At 41.9% G+C, this 25,827-nt stretch overlaps 1 protein-coding gene across 5 annotated transcripts in view; it reads right to left on the bottom strand.

Moving 5' to 3' along the window:
* Nucleotides 1–23,202, bottom strand: part of TRIM9 (tripartite motif containing 9) — a 109,352-nt gene extending 86,150 nt beyond the window's left edge. For all 5 annotated transcript variants that reach the window (XM_034992257.1, XM_034992258.1, XM_034992255.1 and 2 more), the window contains exon 1: nucleotides 22,071–23,202. In XM_034992257.1, the coding sequence (XP_034848148.1) occupies nucleotides 22,071–22,892 (822 nt within the window). In that variant the 5' untranslated portion in view covers nucleotides 22,893–23,202. The remainder of the gene's footprint in view (nucleotides 1–22,070) is intronic.
* Nucleotides 23,203–25,827: the final 2,625 nt, after the last annotated feature.

Here is a 25,827-nt window from a genome sequence, read left to right as displayed (position 1 = left end):
CTGTCAACTCTCATACTTATAAACAACTGTCCTTTTCATGTATATTTAGTGCTATGGTTTTTGCATTTATATGCTTTGTTGGTGATCTTGCTATTTAATATGACCTCCAAGTGTAGTGTTTAAATTTTGTCTGATGTTCCTAAGTGCAAGAAGGCTGTGATGTGCCTTATGGAGAAAACATATGTGTTAGATAAGCTTCGTTCAGGTGTGAGTCATAGTGCTGTTGGCCATAAGTTCAATGATAACCAATTAACAATATGTATTAAACAAGGAATCTATAAATAGAAAAGCACATAAGACAAGGTTATATATTGATCATTGTCAAAAATGTGACCAGAACTCACAGGAACCTAACCCTAAATTTCCACAGGAGCAATGGTTCAGTATTCACTAATTCAATGTTCTTGGTGACTTTATACAATATAAGTACCTTGAATAATGAAAATAAACTGTATACCTTTTTCAAAAGTGGATAAACCAAAGGTAGACTAAAGGCCACATGTTACTTGAAAGATGGGACAGTGTATTTTTTTTTCTTTTTAGATTTTATTTTTATTTATTTGAGAGAGAGAGAATGAGAGACAGAGAGCATGAGAGGGGGGAGGGTCAGAGAGAGAAGCAGACTCCCTGCCGAGCAGGGAGCCCAATGCAGGACTCGATCCTGGGACTCCAGGATCATGACCTGAGCCAAAGGCAGTCGCTTAACCAACTGAGCCACCCAGGCGCCCGGGACAGTGTATTTCTTTCTGAAGGTGAAGGCTACTGCTGTCCTTGACTAAATATGAAAACCTTGCCTGTATCATCTGGTCCCTTTAGGCATTTGACTCATAATCCTAGGCTTTTTTTTTTTTGGTTGAGATGGAAGATGTCCAGAACCAGGATAGAAAATGATGAGTCAGAGATTCAGACAATAAGAACCATCATATAAGGTAATGTAAATAATCTTGGGAAAAGTAATACATTTACACTTTGGGGCTGCTGCAAAAGATGGAGTAAGAGTCATATTGCCTAAGAAAGTGATGGCAAGTAGATATCATCTTTTTAAAATTTTTAAAAAGATTTTTATTTATTTATCTGAGAGAGTGTGTGCTCATGCAAGTGGGGGGGCAGCAGAGGGGGAGGGAGAGGGAGAGAATCTCAAGCAAACACTGCACTCAGTGCGGAGCCCCATGCGGGGCTCGATCTCACAACCCCGAGATTATGACCTGAACCAAAACCAACTTATTTATTGCTTAACTGACTGAGCCACCCACACGCCCCAAGTAGATACCATCTTAAATGCCCCCTCTGATGGATTGGTACAGGTCTCTTAGTGTGCTGTGTTAAGAATTCTGAGCTGCATTTGGGTTACACCTGGACTCACTGGGAAAAGGGCCACGACTGACGATGATGGTTGCCATGGGCCAGAACAGAGGGGTGGCAAGGTGCTTTATATTTGCCAATCCTGGTCTCAGTAATGTGAGGAAGCACCACGAAGGGACAGCACAGGGACGAGAGAAGCAGAATGCACAGAGGGGAAATTTTCCCTTCTTCCCAGTTTTGCTCTGGGCTGTCCATGCTATGTGCAGTGAAAAGACACACATGGCAGGACCAGTCAGGCCTAGCCTATGCGGCAATCTGCCTGAGCCTTCAGGTGGTTTTGAAGATATCCCCAATTCTTTCTGGAACATCTCAGGAAATTTCTTTTCCCTTCTTCATGGGGAGACTTAACTCTCCTGAAATAGTAGTCTTAATACTTTATTCTATTTTGTTATATGAGAAAGAATAATAAGGAGGTAAAGCAGTTAGACTTCTATGAAGAAACTGTTTGGTATGTTTGACCCACATTCGGTCATCCAAGGAAAGTTCCTTAATTTCTGAAATAGTGAACCATTCTTTAACATTTTCTATATTCTTGCCATAGAATCAGTTTTTGATGAATAGATTGCACTCCCATATCTAAATAAGGATTTAAAAAATAAGACAGCTCACACAATACATAGGAGGAATTCAATTTTTAGTGAACATGGTTTTTTAAAAAAGGACTTACAGATAAGCAACAAGGTTTTTCTATTGAGATAATAGAAAGGAAAATGAAGCCTTACCTCTGGAAACTTTTAAAATTCATATTTAATATGAAGTCAGAATTACTTTTTAGAGGTAATTGAGGCTTCAATTTATTTTTTTTCTTACAGACTATTTGAACAGCTCTTACTTGCATTTAAGAAAGAATTGTTCGCTTTTGAAAATGCATTTGCATTTGCACTGTTTGTTCTTAAAAAAAAAAAAAACCCTTTCCCCCCAAATTGCTTTATAATATTTCTAAGTGAAGCTATGAAATAAGCACAAAATCTGATAGAGACTTCATAAAGAGCAATGTACAGTGTAGGAGAAACTCTACGTTGAGAAAAAAATTACACGAGGAAACAGAGGGGGCAAATCTTTTCTAATTAGTTACCCTTGGCCCACAGGGAAGAGCAGCTTATTTTATTTCAGAATTAAGGCTTTTTTTTTTTTTAGTATTTATGGGTAAAAAAAGAGATCTAAAACACAAGTAAGAAAAAGGCAGACAACTCAATGAAAAAGTGGGCAAATTACTTAGACTCCACATGAAAGAGGATATTCAGAGGACCAGAAAACGTATGAAAATGTGCTCACTGCCACTGGTTACCACAACACCGTGCGCTGCCGTATACCCACCAGGATGGCTCACATGAAAACCATTCATAGCAAATGCTGCTGACAATGAGGAGTACTACCGGGGGAATGTATTATGACACCACCATTTGGTAACACTATTTGGCGGCATGTACTAAGGCTGAGCTTGTGCATACTCCATGACCCAGCAATCTCCCTCCTGGAGGTATAACCCACAGAACTGCTTACATTTGTGCACCAAAAGACATGTTCTATAGTGTGTACAGCTGCCCCACTCATCATAGCCAAAACCTGGAAACTGCCCAAATGCCCACCAATGATAGAACGTATAAATTGTGGAATATCCCTTAAATAAAATACTATAAAACAATTGAGAAGGAATGATCTAAAACTACATACAACAATGTGAATGAAGCCAATGAACATAAAGATCAGCTAAAGACGCCATGCTGCAGGGCATGCTGTCTGAGTACATTCATGTGGAACACAAAACCGGACAAAATTAACATGCTGTTCCAAGGCAGGGTACTGGTTACCCTGGGCAGGGACGGGTGGGGCTGTTGGCTGAAAGGGAGCATGGGGAAGGCTTCTGGGGAGGTGTGGGGCATGGGCTGATAATATTGTTTCTTGATTTTTGCTAATTACACAGGTGTGATAAGTTTGTGAAAATTCATTGAGTTGTACATTAATGATTTCTACACTAAAAATTTCTGTATCTTTTTTTTTTTTTTTTTTTTTTTGCAGCTGCAGGCTTAAATAATTTTAGAAAACTTGCAATCTGGCACTTCCTCCAGTCTGACATAAAGCAAAAGAACTAACAATAAGTGGTGATGTGCTGGAGCTGGCTTGTTCTGACTCTCTTCTCAACTTCAAGGTCAGTGCCCTCATGTCAGGGTGGCTGGAAGTCAGCCCTGGCAAATGTTGCAAATCAAGGGTTTGCATATTTCCCAGCACACCACTGAATCACAGCCATGATAATGACAAGAAACCAACTACCTACTTCTTTTGCATAAATAATAATCACTTGAAATAGAAGGAATTTGGAAAATACCTTACTCCCCCTAGAAGTATGGCACCAAACTGGATCTTCCCCTGAGGTAAGGAACTCTAGGCCAGGTTCATATCAACACTTAATCTTCAAAATCCCCATGATGGGGGCGTGAGAAGGCATAAGCATATTTACCCATTTTGTTTCCATCTTTGACCTCTCTCAATTAAATCTTACTTCTCATTTCAGGAAGTAAATAGTCAAAAACAGCTTGTTTATTCCTTCTTGAACACCCCCCTCCACCCCATGCTTTTCTTCCTCTGCAAGGAAATGATAGTGAGTATCATCTGTAGACAAGGGTCATTACAGGTCCACCAGTGGGTTGTTCCACCTGGGATGGAGAAGCAGAGGCCAAAGCTGGGCAGCATGTGCTCACCTCTGCCCACTTAGCTGCCTCTGCCCATTCCACCTGCACTGTCAGCCCCTACCCCGTGGCTCTGGCGCCCTGGTGCTCTGCCAAGCCAGGGGTAAAATGAGGGGGATGGAAGATGCTGCTGCTATCTGGTCCATCTTCCTTTGATTTCCAAAAGTTGAAACCCCAACTGGGAAACTTGAAACAGGAGGAAAATTAAAGCGTCTCTTCACAAAGGCACAAACAGCAGGTAGCAGATAGTTTTATCCAAGAAACTCTTCTCAGGAACTGAGCCAGAGAAACATCAATAAATGTAGATCCCAATTAAATTTGCCCCTGACAGGGACCTTAGCTCTCATCTAATTCTATACCCTTATCCTATACACGAGAAGCTGGAGGTCCAGGGGAGTCAAGTTTGTTGCCCAAGAGGTAGATACAGGATCAAAACAGAAGCCCCTAGCTCCGTGTCTCTTGTTTTTTCTATTCTATGTGGTCACCAGCATTCTCAATTTCTTGATGGATCCCAATCCCACTCCTACTCCACGTTAATGTTTCTGAAATTGGGATGTACCTTACAATTCTTTTTAAAATTCTTTTTTTTTCTAGAAAACAATTTAAGAGGCTATTATTAACTTGTTGGTGTCCTGGAATCTAGTCATCATGGCTTTGTAATAGATATTTATGTCTGAAAAAATATATACCAGATTTCTTTATATTGAGAATGTCTTAGTACATTTAAAATATAGTTTGACTTACATAAAGTTTTTAGGAACACATGCCCATCTGGGGCTGCGTTTCAAAAGCAACTTGTTGCCTGTCAATCTTTTTTTCCCATTTTTGCTGCCTTCCTGGAAGTCACTGCCCAAATTCCTTGCAAATACCCAGAGGTGAGTGAGAGTCAGGAAGCCTCTGAGCAGGCCCTGGGCAAGAACAAATGGGCAAATGCAGGTAGCTGAGCTGCCTTAACTCTCATGACTTTGCAGGGAGGAATCTGATCTATCTCAGTTTCTCATTGCTCTCGGCCAACTTCTGACTAAACCAATGTGATGGTTAATTTTATGTGTTGACTTGATTGGATTACGGGTTGCCCAGATATTTGGCTACGCATTATTTTTGAATGTGTCTGTGAGGATGTTTCTGGATGAGACTAGCATTTAAATTGGTAGACTGAGTAAAGCAGACTGCCCTTCCCAGTATGTCTGGCATCATCCAATGTATTGAGAGCCTGAAAAGAACAAAAAGTGGAAGAAAGGAGAATTTGTTCTCTATAACTGATTGTTGACCTGGGACATTGGTCTTTTCCTGCCTTTGAGTTTGGAAATTACACCATCAGCTCCCCTGGTTCTCAGGCCTTCAGACTCAGACTGCACTATATACCACTAACTTGCCTCTGTCTCCAACTTGCAGATCAAAGATCATGGGACTTTACAGCCTCCAACTTCATGAGCTAATTCCCTATAATAAATCATATATATAATATAAGTAACATAAGTTATATTTTATAATTATAAATTATATCTATAATTTCAAGTCCCATTTCATAGGTAATAATAGCTCACGTTAATCATGTACTTGTTCTGGCCAGGCTGTGTTCCAATGGCTTTGTATCTACCATACCTGTCATCCTCACAACAATCCTTGGGGTCTGGCCTGATTTTAAAACAATTTTTTAATTCCAGTATAATTAACACACAGTGTTACATTAGTTTCAGGTATACAGTGATTCAACAACTCTATATGCTCTGATGATGATCTCCATTTTACAGATGAGAAAACTGAGGCACAGAGAGGTCAAGTAACTTACCTAAGTTCACACAGCTAAGCAGTGGAAAAGCCAGGGGTTAAACACAGGCAGTCTGTTTCAAGGCCCGTGTTCTCAGCCCTTCGTTGTGTTGTCTGGATAATAGTGGACCCAGGAACAGACCCCGGCTCTTTGGGCCCCATACCAGTGAGCTGCACAATACGATGAGGGCAGTCTACACACACTACAGCTTTATCACAAAAATGCCTCTTCAGCCAGGCTCTAGTCCTTTGGCCCTAATTCTCATTTTAGCACTTGCTATAAAAGGGCTTAACCAGAGACTAGTTTTTGCATTTCTGCCATGCACATTCTATTTCCTGTTTCTCTTGACTATTTTATTATCTGTTACCTGAATTCTTGCTGTGCATATTCAATTCTCCTAGCTTACATACAGAGTCAAAATGCTTGTCATCATTTGCGCTCAGCTAGCCAGGCAGGCACTGGTGTGGCAACCACAAGTGGCAGGCATGATCGACTACTTTTAGGAGCAGAGAGGAAGGAGTCCCATGTTTCGTAGGAGACATATAAGAGCCTCAATAGTGTTTTTTAAGCTTGGAGGTAAGGTGTGCATGAGCTGTCAGACTTAAGTTTCGGTCCTCAGTCTCAGCTTCAATATGCACAAAGCCCTCCTAACACAGTTCTAATGATCCTTGCTATGAAATCAAAGAAATAGTTCATGCTGGAAAAGACACTGATACGAAATCACATCTCACAGCACGGTTCACACAGTAAATCCTGTTCTAGCACCAACTGTTCTATGACCTTGTTTTTTAACACATTATGAGAACAAGTTCTTCTTAGAGGTGCTTGGGAATTGACATGGTCATACACCATTATCTGTGTAACCATTATCCACTCCTCTTTCTGGGCACATAAAAGTGCTTTGTCTATGTGGTCAAACTGGAAATCTCCCTGACTGTGTGACTTTCCCCATCTGAGCAGCTGAATAAACCTGGAGCTCGGGGCACCTGGGTGGCTCAGTCGTTAGGTGTCTGCCTTCTACTTGGGTCGTGATCCCAGGGTCCTGGGATTGAGCCCTGCATCTGGCTCCCTGCTCAGCGGGAAGCCTGCTTCTTCCTCTCCCGCTCCTGCTGCTTGTGTTCCCTCTCTCACTGTGTCTCTCTCTCTGTCAAATAAATAAATAGAATCTTAAAAAAAAAAAAAAAAACAAAAAACAAAAAAAAACCCTGGAGCTCAGGGCCAGCTAAACAGCCAGTGGTCTATGCTTCAGTATCCTGCAGTACAATTAGCAACAGGAAGGGCCTCCCTCAGCCCACACTGGGCCTTGTGGTAGTTACGTGAGGATGGAGATCTGATTTCTAAATCCCTTAACATGGCTGGGAAGATTAAAGAACAGCAGGACAGGAAGGAATGTAGTGGGTTTAGTATCCTACTGATAAATATGATTTAATCCCTGAAGAAAATCATGAGATATGAACAAATACTAAATGAAGTTAATTTTCAAATCTAGTATTTATGTAGTTTTTATACCAATCTCCTCAGATATATATGCTAATTAAAGAATTTCTCTAAAAACATTGGGTTAATTTTTGAGGGTTATAGCTCACAATAATAACCTTTTGTACATATAATTTTAGAACACTTAATAATCGATCATTACCTAAAAGCCATCGTAACATGCAAATTAAACAATATATAAATGGTAAATTGATGACATTTTTTTCACATAAGTAAATAGAAGACCCATGGAGGTAAGACTGCAATATAATTGAACCATTTGGCTCTACTCAGAAGACAGTAATTGACCAGTCTCTGGCTAGCCTCCAAATTGGGTAATAATCTTCTACTAACTAATTCATTCCTTCCCTGTTTTGCAGATGAAATTTGTAAATTATTTTTTACTTTCTGCCTTCAACATAAGTAGAACTTCCAGGTCCAACTAAATATCTGTCATATTTCATTTCAGTGGTGGCTATATGTCAATGGATTCTGCATTTGTATTTAGCTAAATCATTTTATGGCATGTTTCAAATGAAAAGAGTTATGTGAGTGCATTTTTATACAACCCAGATATATATGTTATAATCTTATTTTAACATTACAGGTGATGGGCCAAGTACATTACAATAATCTATTGTTGGGATCAGTGCCAGCTCTGAAGCTGCTACCCATGAGGTATGATTTGAGGAGTTGTCAGCACTGGGTCCTTCACTGGGAAGGAAGCCAGCGTGGGGAAAACCAGTGTCAGGCTAGAGGCAGAGGGTGCACAAGCCAGATGGGCTGGACAGAGAGACTCTCCCTGGAAGTGGCTGGTCAAGGGTCTGGGGCTGGATGAACAGACTGGACACACAGTGGTCAAAGCAAGGCATGGAGATGACCAAACAAAGGCACATACATCAGAACCAAAGCTGGGCTTGCAGACACGTAGGCAGAAACCAGAAGATTCAGAGGAGAGGGGAGGGGAGAGGAGGGGAGACTGACTGGTGGTCAGTCAGGTGCCAACAGAGTTGGCAAGTACTGTACCCGAAGGGGGAGAGGAGAAACTGGAGACTCTCTTTTGCTTCATCCTATAAACTTCTTTTGTGCTTTTCGCTAGGGCAGGAGCCAATCAGAAAATCAATCCAAGGGGACAGCCATGCTGCAGTGCAGCAGTTCTCCTTTTGTGAGGGACAAAACAAAGCCCACTTTCTACAGATTCTTCCCTTTCCAGCTTTTATGCTGAAACTCCCACATGAGATTGATCCTTTGAGTAAAGGCACTGTCTACTGAGGGCCAATGTTAAAAAAATAATATATATAATGAAGGAACATTAATTCAATAGTATAGACATATATAATTTCCCCTTAAAGAGAGGACAACAAGGTTCAAGTAAACTTTGATAGCATGGTCATGGAGTATAGAAAAAAAAAACTGTGATTATGGTTGTCTGGGGGCATGGGAGAGCTTCCAAAAGAGAATAGGTGTTTTAATTGAGCTTCACTGAACACACACACATACACACACACACAGAATCAACTGAAAATGGGTCCTCGGATGTTCAGAATTCTTAATGTAAGTTCTAAGAAATCAACGTGTTTTTTTGGTGATACGTGCTGGGTGATTTTGGTAATTTACTAAAGTATTCTGGGATTTATTCCTTTGATTTTGGAGGGGTTTGGCAAGTGATCTCAAATATCCAGTGTCTCAATTCTATCTATTTATAACTCTCAAATACAGGGGAAGAATCCACCATTTTGACACCTGGAAGTGATTTTTTTAAATACCACAGTGGTAACCTGTAACAGAAACCATAGCACCACTGGAACTTTCTTACACTGAAATGAACCCTATCGCCAAAGTTGGCAGAAGGGTAACTCAAGTTAAGGAGGAAGCACAGCCACCATATCCAGGTACCTTGATAACCAAATTATTTCCTCCTCCAACTTTTGGACTTTCCCATGTATCCTATTCATCAGGAATCACTTCTAGTAGAGCTTATCTGAGCTCTGCCTCAGAACTGGCTGATGAGGTTATTGGGCAAGAAATTACCAGTAGGTCGTGGTGGGCCAGCCTTGACAACTTTTTCCTCACACTCAGCTATGTGTCTGTTTTTTATTTTCTGGGTTTCCAAGAGAAGAGAGGTCTACATCTCTGTCCCTTCCATTTTAAATGAGTGAATAAGTGTCCAGAATATATAAAAGACCTCTTACAACTCAACAATAAAGGAGAAATAACCCAACTAAAAATGGCAAAGGATTTGAATAGACATTTCTCTAAAAAAGATACAAAACAGCCAATAAGCACATGAAAAGATGTTTAATATCACTAGTCATGAGAGAACTGCAAATCAAAACCATATGAGCCCTCCCTTTGCAACCATTAAGATGGCTCTAGACAAAAAGACAGATAATAACAAGTGTTGGTGAAAATATGGAGAAATTAGAACCTTCATCTATTGCTGGTAGGAATGTAAGATGGTGCAGCCTCTTTGGAAATCAAGAATCAAGGATGTTATCAATGCCAGCAGCATGAATTTTCTCTTTGGTTTGATGGTTTTTAAAATTAATGCAAAATATTTATGTGTTGATTTGCCAGTTAACACCAATATTTACTATTATGTTTCATATGTACATAACGGGACCTCACTATCAACTCAAATTTTTTCACAACACTTTTATATGCAGTGACCAGAGCAATCAGAAATCCATGTCCTAAGTCTAGGTGTAAAGGTGCTACTTTTGAACACTAACAGAATGGTAGTTACACTCAGTACCCTTGCTTATCATGCTTGTTGAAGCCAGCCTGGAAATTTAGTGCTTATCCAAATTTCTGTATTTCCATACCTCTTGTTTCTCAAAGTAGAAAGTAGAGAAAATTTTATTTAATACTGAACAATATTTTAGTTCCACTAATGGCAGATTTGCTTCCACAATGGCAGAAGGTAGCCGGATAACATGAGTTGAATGTAAACATCAAGCTTCTTCACACTGTATTGATTGTGTGCTGAAAGCTCTTTATCATATTTCCTTGCTAACTCTGGGCCAGATGATTGATGGTCAATGAAATCAATAACAACGGCTTGTTAAAAGCACCACAGATTTATCTGCACCATGTAAGATTTATTAGATTGGATGGGAGTCCGATTTTACGTTTGATTTGATGTGACTGATGCTCTTGGGATCCCATTTCATATATGTAGGAGTGGGACGGCAGAGGCAACACCATTTTATCATGTTATCCATTTTATCGTGAACTGGTGTGTCTGGGTGATGGCAGAAACATCAGCAGAAGCACTGTGCAATGTACTACACATATCCATAGGAAAATCAGCTGTTGGTTGTTTGTAGCGATGATAAGAAATTACAGTACAGACAATAAAAAATGGTAGATTATATTATAGAGTTATTTCCCTTTGGCTTTGGGTGAGTTGTAATTGTAGTTGAGCCTGTATATGTTTGACCTTCCAAGCATTTGCTCCCTACAAAATCAAAAAGCCTATGAAGAAGAGCTGACTTAGGTAGAAAATGTTTGATCCCCTATATTCACATTTACTTCCCTCTGCAACCTGCTTTTTCAGAGATTCGATAATGTCTTAGGCTGATGTACAGCATGGGTCAGAGCAACAGGGCCCTCTCCCCGGCTTTTCCTGGAGCATGGGAGAGAGAAGTAAGTATTTGGTATCCAACAGTTGCTTCTTAAAATGCAAGCTGCAAGCAAAGTAAGAATAAAGAGAGGATGAACAAAAATCTCAATAAAGCGGAATTGATACTATCTGGCTGGAAAGTCAGCTTCACATGAATAAATCAGCAGTAGATGAGAATTAACCATCTATGTGTACTGGCTAATGACAGAAGGTGGCTATTCCCACACCAAAGAACAATGTTTAGCATTCTCCTTCCAAAGCTAATTCTTTAAGGAACAGTTTCTTCTTTGAGCAGAGCTCTGAGTATAAAACACACAGTTCTGGTTCTATGCAAGGCTTATGAAAAACAAACTTTATTTGGCAGTGCTTAAACCCATTCTTAAACAATAGGCTTTTCCAATTCACACATTCCTTTTTGTATTTATGGAAAAGGTGGGCCAGGCATATATTCTTGAAAAGGAATATATGTATTTTCTTTTAACCACCTCAGCAAAAAGCCCAAGAAAAAAATGGAAAGTAAACAGAACAGATACTTTTTTATGGGTTTCAACATATTTTTGTGCTTTCCAAGATAGACTTATAAATGTTTTAGATCTGCAGAAATAAAGATGCTGAAAATGCAAAAGAAAACCCTCAACCTAAACTTTTATGTCATTTCTGTCTATAAATTTTAAGATGGTGATTTTGTTACAAAAGGACAATAAATCAATGGCTGAGCTGATAGAACCGCACTGCATATCTGCTGCTTGACAGGCTCTGACAAGGAGGCAGGACAGACCCCTCCCAAGGGAATCTGCCCTACCCTGTGTGCCTCCGAGGATCTGGTCTATGGAATATTCAACCTACTTGTCTTTCACTTCCTTCTGCCCCATATTTTCCTCTTTAAATTTATTTTGTCACAAGGAAACTTAGGGGACAAATGACTTAATTTTTCAGTAATTTTCATGCATGAGAACTAATGGAACTCAGTTTACTTGTTATGCCATTATAATTTATAGGACCATAAAACGGTGCTTTCTAGGTCATGCATTTCCTGTGATGATCAGACAGTAGGACAGAATAGCGGTTCAATCTGTGAACTCTGGAGTCAGACAGCCTGGATTCAAACCTTGGCTCTGCCTCTTACAACCAGTATGACTTTACGATCTGTCTGTGCCCCAGTTTTCTCAGGAATATGTGTGAATTCTGAAGATTAAATGAGAAAGTACCTGGAAACAGCTTAGAACAGTTCCTGGCATGTAGTAAGTTCTCAGTAAGTTTTTAACAAAAGTATAAAATTGAAGGCTTTCAAATTTAACCATTATTATCAGGCTAATATGAGAAATTTAAAATAGTGGACTATTTGCTAATCATTAATCTTCTTATTGACTCTTTTCTTCATTAAACCTTTTCAAACATCTACTAAGAGCATTAATGGAGGAAACAAAGGTAGATAAGAAATAATCTATGACTTTGAGTTCATAAGGTCCAGTGGAAGATTCTAACATATGCAATTATAGTACAGTGGGGGACGCTCAGTGTTGAAACTCAGAGATGGGAGCTAAGGAGATGGGTGGACAGAAGATAGAAGAGAGTTTGGGAACACATTGTGAAAGGGAATGGGACTGAGAATGACCTGCTCTGTTTCAGATATTCAGGTGCAAGGAATTGAGACCATGGGTAGGTGAGTCTTTAGGGACAGGCATGTTGAGGAAGAGGGAAAAGTCAGTGATGCTTATTTATTCATGACTAGAAACTCAAGACAAGTGTTCTTGATTTGTCAGCATAAAATGAGTGAGTCAAAATGAAGAAAACTCTCTTTCTACAGTTAAGAAAAAAATGTGTCTCTCATTCAACCCAGCTGGGGTGGAGTGCCGCTGGTGCAGGAGTGACTATGGGGGAACAGGGAGCAGCACTCAGCTTTCCGATGGCAGGCTGGTCTGCTGCGAGGTTGGTGAGGTTGGCTCAGTTGATCTGAAGGTCTAGTTTAAGCAAATGCTGGAGGGCAGGGCTGGTGGACAGGGAGAGGGCTCCGTGGGGAACCTGGAAGGCCATGTAGGTCAAGAAAGAAGAGGTAACTTAGACAGGCAGATGGAACTATGGCTGGATCCGTGGCCAAAATGCTGCACCATAAGCCACACAAGTTAAAAAGATAGCAAAGCCAGGGCTAAACCAAAGTGAAGTGTAATTGTGATGATTTCCCTGATGATGTGTCAAGTGCATTCTGGGCATTCTGCTTGGGTTTTTCTGAATAATGTCACTCTGAGATAGTTCTCAGTTTAAGATAAGGTTAAGGTTGGGAAGAAATTGCTTGCGAGAACACCCCGGAGAAGTGTTTTTGGCTTTGAGATGTCTTTTGGGGGACATTAGACATGCTGCTGACAAAACCTGGATCGTCTCTAATAATCTAGGTACACTACTGGGGGCCATTTTATCACTAACTCTTCTTCCAAGGTTACAAACTGACTCCAGATGTCATTTTGAAAATATTAGCAAAGCCTGGAATGTAACAGGCAAAGCACTGCTCTTTTAACTTTCATAAATTGTTGTGATATGCTGTCACAGGTGCACCTGTAGAGTTTTAACCTTCAAGCTAAATCATCTTTTTTGTTTTAATAAGTAGTTTAAAAACAATCTATTTCTATCTACCACAATTTAATGGCAAACCCAATCAAATAAGTCATTTGGCATCATGTACACAATGCCTAAAAATAGTCAAAAATGGATCAAAGCAGTTAATTCTAATTTATTACATTAGTATTACTGATGCTTAAACTATTTTTTCAGTTATTTACAATAAAACGGGAAGCAACATATATTGAACATATGTATATAAACACTACAAAACTTGTATTAATTGCTTTTACCTCTATTTTTGGCTTTAATATTCAAAGAATAACAAATTTAACTTTTAATACTTGTTTTAAGGATTAACATAAGATTTAAAGATAGTCTTATTTGGGACAGTTATCCACAGGCTGGAGTTTTATAGTCTACTCCATACACCAGAAATTAAGAATGCTTACTTTCTTACTGACTTATTAGCTAATCATTGTCTAGAATAGTGTTTCCCAAACTCATTTAGCACTAAAAAAAAAGTTTCTACAACTTAAGTGTCCATCAGCAGATGAATGGATAAAGAAAATTTGGTACACACACACACGCACACACAGAGGAATATTATTCAGCCATAAATTTTAAAGAATTTAAAGAATTTCCTTTAAATTCTGCCTTTTGCAACATCATGGATGGACCTGGAGGGCATTATGCTAAGTAAAATAAGTCAGAGAAAGACCAGTACTATATGTTCTCACTTACATGTGGAAACTAAAAAAGCTGAACCCAAAGAAATAGAGAATAGAATGGTGGTTGTCCGGGGCTGAGGATTGGGGAAATGGAAGATGTTGGTCAAAGAGTACAAATTTCCAGCTGTAAGATGAATAAGTTCTAGAGATCTAATATACAACATGGTGACTATAATTTACAACACACTTTTATATACTTGAAAGTTAGGAGTGTAATTCTTAAAAGTTATCTCCACACACATACAAAAAAGGTAATTATGTGAGGGGATGGAGGTGCTAACAAGCCTTATTGTGGCAATCATTTCACAATATACACACGTATCAAATCATCACTTTGTACACCTTTAACTTACATATGTTATATGTCAGTGATATCTCAATAAAGCTAGGGAAAAATGAGAAAATAAATAAAAAATAGTTTCCAAAGTCAAATAAGTTTAGAAAATTCTAGATTAAATCAAGCAGGTTTCTTTGCTGCAGAATGGACCAGTACATTGATATAATAATGTACAATGTGAACCACCAGGAACAGGTTTAGAGTGGAGAGTTACAAAACTATTTAAGTATGGAAACTTCGTGGGAACACAGTTTGAGAAATTCTGACCCAAGGAACAGGTCAAAGCAAGATGTATGTCTTCAGAGGTTTCCTGCCTTTGAAAACAAATAAAATTGATTATTGGCAGAAGTTTGACTTCAGAACCTCCCTGTCCAGACTATTGCTCAATAAGCTAGTACAGGACACACTGTTAGTGAACGGGTAAACAGCATTAGATTAAATATCATATGATTTCTGCTTCATTGAATTGAAACTGCTTTCCATTTGTTTTTTGTTTTGGGGGGGGGTTTTTTGGCATCAGAATGCAGCTTTCTAAGTATAGTATTCTAGAGACAATATCTAGAATGAATATCTTCAAATACAAATGTTCACATGTGTTAATTCATATGCTTTTATAAGTGAGGACCTCTCAGTTGAAAGTAGCCGATACAAACTAGCTAAAGCAAAAAAGGTGGGGATGTTTATTGACTCGAGTAACTCAAAAGGCAGGAGGGGGTAGCTGGCCTCACTCATGATGGGTTCCAGAGGCTCAAATACTGTTCTCAGAATTCTCTCTCCATTTCTCAGCTCTGTATTTCTGTGGGTTGCCTTATTTTCTTCTACTGGTGTAGTGGTAGGAGGAAGCGGCATGGACACAGAGAGCTCCTGGCTTCTATTATTTCAACTGCAGCACACCCAGAGGAAAGCAAGACTCCTCTGTCCCTGAGTCGTATATATAAACCTCAGAAAAAGACTCGGATTGGACTGGCTTGAGTTACGTGCTAATCTTTTAAATTAATCACTTTGGCCAGAGGGATAGGGTATGACAATTGGCCAGGCCTATGTCCCATGCCCTCCCGCTTGGCCAGGTAAGGCAGGGCGCTGGATTGGCAGCCCACCAGAATCACAGGGACTGGGCACAGGCAGGAATATGGTGGGGAGGGAAACATTTAACTAGAGCAAGAAGAGCACTGCTGGTATGAAGCCAAAAGACAAAAAACACAAAACATTGAACTCCATGGTTACTAACGCTCTTCTTTCCTTCTAATAAACAGATAATATTACAGACAGGAAGCTATGCGGTTTTATTTTTCTCCCACTCCCAGCCCAACCACATGATTTCGTACCCAAAGTGAATACGAAATCATGTTATGACACCTTCTGTCCTCCTTCCTCCACTCAAATATAAGCAAAATGAGGGACTGCTTTGCTCTGACATGACCACGTTCACCAGAGTATGCGACAGAGATAACAACACAAACCACTTGGTGCTGGAGCATTGCTAGGGAGAGCAAGCACTGAGCTCCAGCTCTCAGTGTTCTCTATACTTTTCTGTCCTTTTTTTCATCATCATCAACTCTATTGCTTCACTGTCAAAGCAGCTCAAGAAATTAGTGCTGTGGCTAAAACACGGAAGGTCCAAGTAGAGCAAAAGGGCTTTCTTCTGCACCCAGCATGGCTTCCTCTGAGACCGTACCAGAATGCTGGTCAGTGCCTCCCTGCCCCCGCTGCTCTCTGAAGCATTCTGTCTGGAGCTTTTCTCGAGCTGAACAGTAAACTGGGAGCCAGGTGTTGTACCAAGTGACTCTGTCCCTCAGGACTGGGACTGGGGGGAGGGGAGTGAGGCACTCTCCTCAGATGTGGAATTTAAGGGAGTGCCAAAAACCTCAGGAATCAACATCAATACTATTTTAATGTGGTATTTTTTAAAAACAAAAATCAATGCAAAGATTCTATGAGGAACAAAGGTTAATATTTTAAACAAAGATGGGACCGATATTACTGATTTTTCCTTTTGACTCAGGGTCCAATATGGCTCAGCATGGCACTGTTAGTGATCTTGCCTTTATTTAAAATGTTGACATTTTGTTGATCATGGATTTCTTGCATTCATTTTTATTTTTTAAGATATTGCATTACAGTATTTTTTTTATCTTGATTACTGAGTTTTGGTGCCCCGTTAAGTTTTGCCCCTGAGGTGAGTGCCTCACTTGTCTCAACCTAGTCTACATCCACCTCACCAAAGGGGTGGGGTCATGGCCCAGACAGTCATCAGTCATTACCTGATGCAAGCTGAGCCAATCAGATTCTTTCTCTAAAGTTGAAAATGTGTAGAGACACTTTAGTTAGATGACAGTGGACACTTGCACTGAAATGTCATGCTGTCTTGGGGCTGGAAGAGTCCTTCAGATCTTGTGTAGGCCAAAGAGGCCCATTGCAAGAGACAGAAGCACAGGTAAGAGAGTTAAACATGTGGCACATTGTATTATTTGTTCAAAATATTCTCTAGCCCCCACTACAGGGTCCTTATCTGGTGCCTCTCTCTGTGGGAAGAGTGTATTCCTTGCATCACGGAGGCATGGCCACATGACTTATTCTAGCCAATCAATATAAGCAGAAATGACACACCACATCTGAATAGAAACTTGAATACCATTGAGTAGTTCTGTTTTGTTCTCCTCCCTCTATCATAAGGTTGGCATGTTCCAAACATGCTCTTTCAGCTGAAGTTCAAGAATAGGAAGATGTGGAGAAGGGCCACAGCTGATTCTCAATGGGCATTGAGGAGAGTGAGAAATTACTTACTGTTGTAATTCACTGAGATTAGGAAATTGTTACTGTAGCATAACTTAGTCCAACCTGACTGATAACAGAAAATAAACTTAGTTTCTAGCTTTTCAGTTCCGCTTTCCTTGAGAGTTGACTTGTTTCATTCCCCACGAAATCCTCTGAGATCACTTGAGTGGGTTTTCTGTTCCTTATAACCAAGAGTCCCTGATAAAATTGATAACAATATTATTTAGAACTATCTTGTTCTTACTTTTTTACCATGTAATGGGTTCTATCCTCAATAACAGGTAGCTATGATAACTTTCTCTTTATGCAAACTGTGACTTGACCTGAAATTTCAATTAATAGCATCGTTTCATGGTATATACGGGAAGAACAATTTCTGCTGCTTCAGAGGGATATAACACTGTCTTCACTGGAGAATCTGAAAAAACTGAGTGATATCAACTAGCATTTTAGCATCACTACTGAAAAACAAAATGCCTTTGTTTAATATATAAATAAATCTTTGTGTAGTGTTTTTATTCCATGAGCTTACTTCAACTGAATATTCTCTGGATTCATGAGGCTGTGGCTCACCCTTCTGGGGCACCTTCAAGAGTAGCCTTTTACTGCACTCTGTGCTCTGAAAGGAGCAAGCAAAATATCCCATAAAAGAGGTTCTATGAAATAATTGTTGACTAGTGAGACAACTTCTGTTTTATATAAAGCTTTCTCTTGTGCCAAACTGAAATGAGTATGTTACACACATTTAAATTATTTTTTCAAAATATTTCCACAAATATAGATTTGTGTGTAGGAAGAATGGAAGTCAGTGGCAGCATCAGGTCTGGAATGGGATCCCCTGTCATCTAGCTCTTTCTATTATGCCTCAGTACAAAGAGGAACAACTGACTCCTCTGATACATTCTCCTTAATATTTGTACCACCGTGCACAGAATGTTCTGACTGTACCAGATGTAAATTTAAAAAATATAAAAAAAAACCATGAAGATCAGCTACCTGTTATATTTATCATAGGAACATCTAGATTATATTGTGTTTACTGTTGATAGTTAACCAAATACCATTTTGGTTACATTAAATAACACTTTGCTACACAGATATTTGATAAGATACCAACATATTACAAAGCAGATATTTTTTTTCAGAATACTTTGAAAATGAAAGCATAACTGATAAAGTTTATTTTAAAATGTCGCTGGGGCACCTGGGTGGCTCAGTTGGTTGAGCATCTGACTCTTGGTTTAGGCTCAGGTCATGATCTCAGGGTCGTGGCACTGGGTCCTGCCAGGGGTGCTGCATTCAGGGTGGGAGTCTGCTTGTCCCTCTCCCTCCCCCGCTGCTTCCCACCCCCACTCCCACATCCTAGCTCTTTCTCTAAAATAAATAAATAAAATCTTTAAAAAATAAAATGTTCCTTAAATTGCAAATCTTCTAAGAGAAAAATAACATTTGAGACAAGATTCAGAGTGGTTAATACAGAAAGGAAAAGAAAATCTTTGCTCAATAGCACAAATACAACAGAATGGTTTCAAATGTACTGATTCAGAGATTGATAAAACACACCAGGAATTTAAGGATAATGTTAGATTTAGAAGTGTGAATTGCTAAAATTACAGAATAGTAATAATGGTTCCAATTGCCTATTTGAAAGTATCTACAAAATGATTTTTTTTTGTAGCAATTCTTTATACCAAACTAAATTGGATAAAGGAATATAGCAAGTGCTCCTACTAAATGAAAACTGTTACCAGGTATTTGTCTTATATGGCTACTTGATGCAGTATTACTTTTCATGGATTTTGAAAGTCATATATGTGTAAGAAATATTTTAATTTGGTCAACTGACAACTAGTGAATTTCAACCAGTTGTTTTTAAAACCTCTTTAAAAATAAATTTCAGCCATTTTGTCTTAAATGTGTAAGATGATGACTTAGAGCTCGAGGGAAATACTTATTCACAGAATTTTTTATCCCTAGAAATGACTAATTAATATGGTAGAACATTAATGAAAACTTTCAGGTCTAGTAATAATGTGTGTTGATAACTTACTGCCCAACTTTGGGGAAACTACTTAATGTAATTCTTTGCTCTCTTATGTTTTGAAGGGCATAGAAATTCTGGCCCATGAGCTGTTGTGGAAACAGAACATAAATAGACTATATGAGAAAATCCAGCGTTAACCCATTAACTACTTTATTAAGAAGATAAGATGGGGGAGAATATTTGTTGTTCACCTAAGACAGTAAGCAAATGTTAAAATCTCTCATCTTTCTGCCTTATTTTTTTTTTGGCAGTTTAATAATTCTGATATTGACTGAACAAAAATTATACCTATTCACTATTTTGGAAAAAGTGTGCAAAAGATCAGAGAAGAAATGTTTTTTTTTTTTTTCAACAAACCACCCTTCCTTTTCTAGCTTACTTATGTCATGTCTCAAGGGCTTTGACATTATTGGTTTTTTAACAGACATCCAAATTTCAACCCAGTCCACACCAGTGTCCACTCACAATTTCCATTACCCATAAAATCAACGATTTAACATTTCAAATCTATACAGGGCTTGACAAAGATTAAAAGGTTGCTTTTGGTTTTAATGGAAAACGTATAGACTCTTCACAGAAAAATTATGCTGTGGTTTGACCATCCTAATTAATGTGTGACTCTTAAGTTCTTTTTTCAGTCAAGGAGATTAATTTCTTAGTTCCAAGGATAGTTTTGAAAGGTAACTTAACATAGGCTATAGTTAGCAGTTTAAGAGTGAAATCATAACATGAAGGAAAAAATTGGCCATGAACTCAAGTTTTGAAAACTTTCAAAATAAAATATCATTTAAAAAAAGTTAAATTGAAATTGCTTCAAAAATAGATGCATATGCCTAGTAGGGCTCAAATTTGTGCTGACTTAAATTTCCATCAGTATGAATAAGATTTAATAGGTTATATGTGAGAACCCAAATAACCATAAACACGGGTCACATTCAATTAAGACTGAATTGAGAAAACCTCGATTGCTGAAAAAAGGTGATATCTTATTTCTTTTCTTGCTGTAAATAAAATATCACTGTTCCAGCCTGAACCCCATGGTCTTTCTCAGAGACTAGCCTTTCTAGTCTCCAAGAAATGCTGGGAAACCCTTAGTGGGGCATAGCTGAGGCCTGAACACCATCTTTACTGCCCTACCTGATCCTTGGGCTTGCAACTCGATGTGAAGAAAATCTCCACAATAATCCTGAATCGCTGCCTTACCCTTTGCATCCCAACCAAGCAAATTATTTAAAAATTACAAGTGAAATTTATACACATCTCCTCAAGAGTGGTTCCCTTCCTTCTAAGCAGGGTGGGCATAACTTATAAAGATCTTTTTCCTCATGAAGTTTATTTTCTAGTATGTGTGGAGAGGAGCAATAGATAAATACAAAAGTAACATGATAATTAAAATACATAGCATGCCACTTAGGGGTGTCTGAGACTAGAGGCAGCAACTGTGTTCAGAAGGGTCTCACTGCAAAGGTGACATCTGAGCAACAATCTAAGGAGGCAAGAGAGTGAGCCATTCGAATACAAGGTATTTATTGGGTTAGACTGTCCCAAGCGTAAAGAACATCCAATGCAAAGGCCCGGGGGCCGGAAGGTGTCTGATGTTGGTTGAGGGACAGTGCAGCTGGAGCAAAGGGAATGAGTGGGACGAAATGAGGTCGATGAGGCCAAACATGAACAGGTCAAGCAGGTCCTAGTGGACCATTCTAGGGACCGTCTAAGAAATGTGGGGGACAATTGGAGGATTCTGAGCAGAGGAGTGGCTTACCTAAACGTTGTTAAAGGCACTCTTCTTGAAGCTGGCTTTGGTGGAGGCGCCATCAAAAGAGATCAGAAAGGTAAATCTGGTGGTAACAGGTGCCTCAAAGCTTTCAAAGACAACTACTGAAAGAGGAAAAGGGTTGAATCCTGGACAAATTCGTGTGTGGTGGTTGGGAGGATGGGGTTACCCTGGGATACACATCTGCCTAGCTTTCAGGCCTAGACCACACAGAAACCTCTGGCCTGCTACTTCAGCCCCAGGTCCCTAGCCCCGGGGGGGTGGGGGGGGGGGGGGGGTGGTCAGGACCCGTAGCCATCAAGCCTTGTTGCCGTGGCGACCACAGGATTCTTTTTTCCTCGGCTGCACCACCTCCGCCACCTGGGAGCAAAGCACCCGGTCCCGCATCTGCTCCAGCGCGGACTCCGGGTCTGGGCCAGGACGGACTCATCAGTATTCCACCCGCGGAGTTCTCCCCGCCCCCGCCGCGAGTCACAGCGCCCGCCTACCCCGCAGCTCCAGCCTTTGGCGTTTCGCGCCGCCCCACCGCCCCCACTTCGTCCCTGGGGACCGCAGCCGGATCTGCCCTGGAGCGTTCCTGGCAGCCCCAGGCGCTGGCGTGCCTCTGCCCAGCTCCGCAGCGCTTTCCACTACCCCGGCGGCGACCACAGGCTGCGCCTCCGCCGCGGAGCGGGGACGCCCCGTGCTAGGCAGTGCTCCCGGGGAGACCGGTTCTCAGGCATCCCCGCAACAACTCTCTGGGGATATTTAACTCCCCTGCCCTCGGTTTAAGGTCCCCCTGCGCTTCTGCAGTGCACCAGACGGGGGAAGCAGATACAGGAGAACCTGCATTGCACCCCCACTGGGATGCACTGTGCGCAATAGGGAGACCGTCTGCTGCAAAACCGGAGGATCGGAGGCGAGGGGAGTTAGGGGTGGATTTTCTTAGGACTCACCTTGTGCAGTTTCCACATGGCCCCCAGAGCTTTGACTTCATGGCTGGAGTGTTTGCCCTCCTCCAAGCACTGGTAGCACACAGGCATCTTGCACTGCACGCAATACATGCTGTGGTTCTCCAGCTCGTGGTCTGTGCAGGTGGAGACCTTGCGCGGGCTCAGTCGCCGGCTCACGCGGCCCTGGGCCGGGGGTACCAGGCGGTGCTTGGCTAGGGGCCCTCGGGGCGGGTGGCAGCGCAGGCGGCACGGATCGCAGTAGAAGACATCGCACTGTTCGCACATGACGGTGGCCTCCTTAGGCGCCTTCTCGCAGAGCTGGCACTTGAGGGCTGCGGCTTTGCTCTGCTGGTAGCGGTCAATTACCCCTTCCAGGACGCGGTTCTTGGGGAAGCCGCGGAGCCCCCGGTCATCCAGTATGAGGCTGCGGTGGCACTGGGGGCAGGTGATACAGGAGTTGCGGGGCACCGGGGCCAAGGCCGGTGACAGGTGGGTGGCCGGTGGCGGCATAGCGGGGGGGAACACGCGGACGCCATTGGGGGACTTCTGGCACGGGGTAGTGGGGGCACTGGCGAAACCCCCGTAGGAACCATAGCCGCTGTCCGCTTCGCTGTACAGGCTCATCTTGTCCAGGTCCAGATAGTCATAGTCGGAGACCCCGGAGCCCGAGGCCCGACGGCTCTGGGGGGATTCAGACTCCGGGGTCTGTACCAGGATGTTGCGGGCGCACGCTTGACATAAATTGTGAGAGCAGGGCAGGATGATGGGCTCCCGATAGAAGGAGCCGCACACAGGGCATTTTAACTCTTCTTCCATCTCTTCCATGAGGACCGGGCTGGGAGCGAAGCCGCGGCAGCTGCAACGGGTGCCTGAGCTGGCGAAGCGGTCGACCGTCCTGTCGTCTCCAGCACCTTGGCCAGCGGCGGCGGCGGTGGCGCCTTCCCGCGTCGCTTAGGCGCCGACTCCCTGTGAGGCGCGCTGTCTCCGAGCCACTCTCTCTGTGAGCCACGGGAGCGCGACGCCGCGCGCCAGCCCGGGACCGCCCCCCTTCGAGTCCCGCCCTACCCTGTAAACAGCGGCCCATTGGCCGGCGGCGAGAGGGCGAAGCTCTCATTGGCCACACGCCCCGTCCTTCTCCTCTCTTCTGCAGGCCACAGCGGGTTTGGTAGCGGACTCTGAGGATAAGCGAGTCTTCGCTCCCGGCTGCTCGATCTCGGGAGGGGGCCGGCGTGCGGAGGCGAGGGACCGGGAAGGAGGAATTAGGCGGGATGACTCATCCCTCGCCCCGCTTCCTTCCGACCTCCGGTGCAGTCACCCAGGAGCGGGGGGCGTGAGAAACCCCTCCCCGCAGCGAGTAGGCCGGCGGAGGGGGCTGGTGCTTCTCGCCAACTGTCTGCGTTTGGCTTCCAGCTCTGGTCTCCGCACCGACCTACCGCGGGCGAGGGCCGCGCGCCTGCGAGACCCCCCTTCTCCTTCCGCTGCTGGCAGCTTGGGCTGGCGCCTCACCCAGGCCTCGGTTTATGTGCCGCAGCCGGGCTTCTTTCCCCTCCAGGAAAGCGGAGCAGCCCGCCCCGGGCGCTCCCCACTCCTGGGAGTCTGGCGCGCCGGGCATTAAGTCCCAGGAAGAGCCTCTTTGCTTCTTTCACCCTCAGTCCCTCGGGTCTAAGAGGGGATTAATAATACCAATTTCTTAGTGTTGCTGTAGATTGAAGCTAGGTGACCGATGTAAAGGTTCAGTATATTAGTTAAAATCTCTGCCCCTTAATTTCCCGCTTTAAATTCAGGCTCGGCCCAGAGGCTTTCTCATGGCGCGGTGTGAACCTTATGGTGTGAACGTGCCTCTCTCCCCTCTTCACTCTCCCTTCCTCCCAAAGCTGTGCTGTCACCCTACTCTCAGCACCTGGCTGAGCTTTCGCGAGGCCAGCAGTACCTTTGGCTCAATACGGGTTGCCTATTTCTCAGTGCCCACAGTTTAGTAAACTAGCTGCAGATGAATCACTGTGTCACTGCGGAGTCTCAGTGTTTGAATCCAAACAGCATTATTCAGTGTCACGTGGCCTGAGCATTTACCACAGCTTCAGAATGGTGTTTTTTTTGTTGTTGTTTCCTCCAGTGAAGTGCGTGGGGTGATGGTGCTGGTGGAGGGGTGCAGGTAGGGGGATGGGGGCGAGATCTAGTGTTAGTCCTCATATATTAAGCACCCTTCTTCTCTGTCTCCAAATATTGATGAAAATATCTTGTCCTGTCCCTTGCCCACAGAATTGTTGACTTGATGATGTAGGAGGAGGAGGAACTCCTCCCCGCCCCCCCCCAAAAAAGAAAGAAAAATCTTTGAGTCAAGTGACAGTGACATTCTGAGATAGCAGCTTATTTGAAATAGTACATGACTGCCTTTTGCTGAGTGATTCATAAATAAATGGCAAAAACTCTTTCCAAGGTCTAAGAAATCTTCCATTTTTCATCTTCCAAAAAAGAGATAACTTGATTATATGCAGCAACATTTACAATTTAAAAGCATTTTATTGCCCAGTAAAAAATGACCCATAATGCTTGCCCTTGGAGAAATAGTCCAATAAACTAGATTATCTTTCCAAAACCTTCCTCAGTTGCAATGAAAACAGCACTTGATTATTGTTGGGGGGGCGGTTCTCATTGTTATTTAAAGTTATGCTAACCACAAATGCTATATGATTTCTTTTTAATCTGGTTTTTAACTAGCTAAGTCCAGAGCATCCAAAGGCATATGTATTCTGTTTACAGCCATATAATTTCTTCATGTGGACTTGGAACATTATCTGTATCTGCAGGATGTATCCAATTTATGGGTCCCAAGAGAATTCGCTAATACCAAATAGTTAGTTGTTGAGAAACTGTTAGAAAAAATTGTCAGTACCACGCATAATTTAATATATAAAAATACATAAAAATCCCTTCCAGGATTTTTGTATGCATTTGGCTGAAAGTCACAGTAGCCTTGGGCCAGGGCTATGGACATTTCAAAGTGAGCAGCAAATATTCTCTTTATGAGTTTGACTTTGTTTATCATAGTATACCATCTGCTATAGATTCAATGTGTCTCCCCAAAATTCATATCTTGAAATCCTAACCCTCAAGGTATTAGGAGGTGGGGCCTTTGGGAGGTGATTGGGCCATGAGGGCAGAGCCTTCATGAACGGGGTCAATGCATTTATAAGAGTGGCCCAAGAAGCCTCCTTTGCCCCCTTCCACCCTGTGAGGTTACCATGAGAAGCCACAGTCAATGACGAAGCAGACCCTCACCACATGGCAAACCTGTGGACACCCTGATCTTGTAATCCTCAGCGTCTAGAATGGGAGAAATAAATTTCTATTGTTTATAAGCTACCCAGTCTGTGATATTTTGTCTTAGCAGCCCAAACAGAAAAAGACACCATCTGAGAGGGCTGCTTATTAGCAGAAAACATATCCTAAGTTAAAAATAAAGAATAATCTTAGGGAATGTCTGCTGTGTAATACACTGTTGGTTTCACAGAGACTCAACAGAATACAGATTTATAATATAACCAATACATGAAGAATGACCTATTATGAAATATATTGAGGTGATTTAATTGTTAGATCTATTTGGCCAGGAATTAGCTAAATCAATCCCAAGAGAGCTCTTAAAATGACTGTGATTTGTTAAGTGTTCATTCTGTTTTAGGCAGTGGGTTTATTTATTTACATGGATTACCCAGTTCAATCCCTGTGATAACAAAAAGAGGTGGGCAGCCTTGGTGGT

The sequence above is a fragment of the Mirounga leonina genome, unplaced genomic scaffold (assembly GCF_011800145.1).
Source record: "Mirounga leonina isolate KUSES-001 unplaced genomic scaffold, KU_Mleo_1.0 Mir_82, whole genome shotgun sequence".
Taxonomy (NCBI): domain Eukaryota; kingdom Metazoa; phylum Chordata; class Mammalia; order Carnivora; family Phocidae; genus Mirounga; species Mirounga leonina.
The sequence above is the reverse complement of the archived record's forward strand: the minus strand, read 5'-3'. Positions and strand labels throughout refer to the sequence as shown.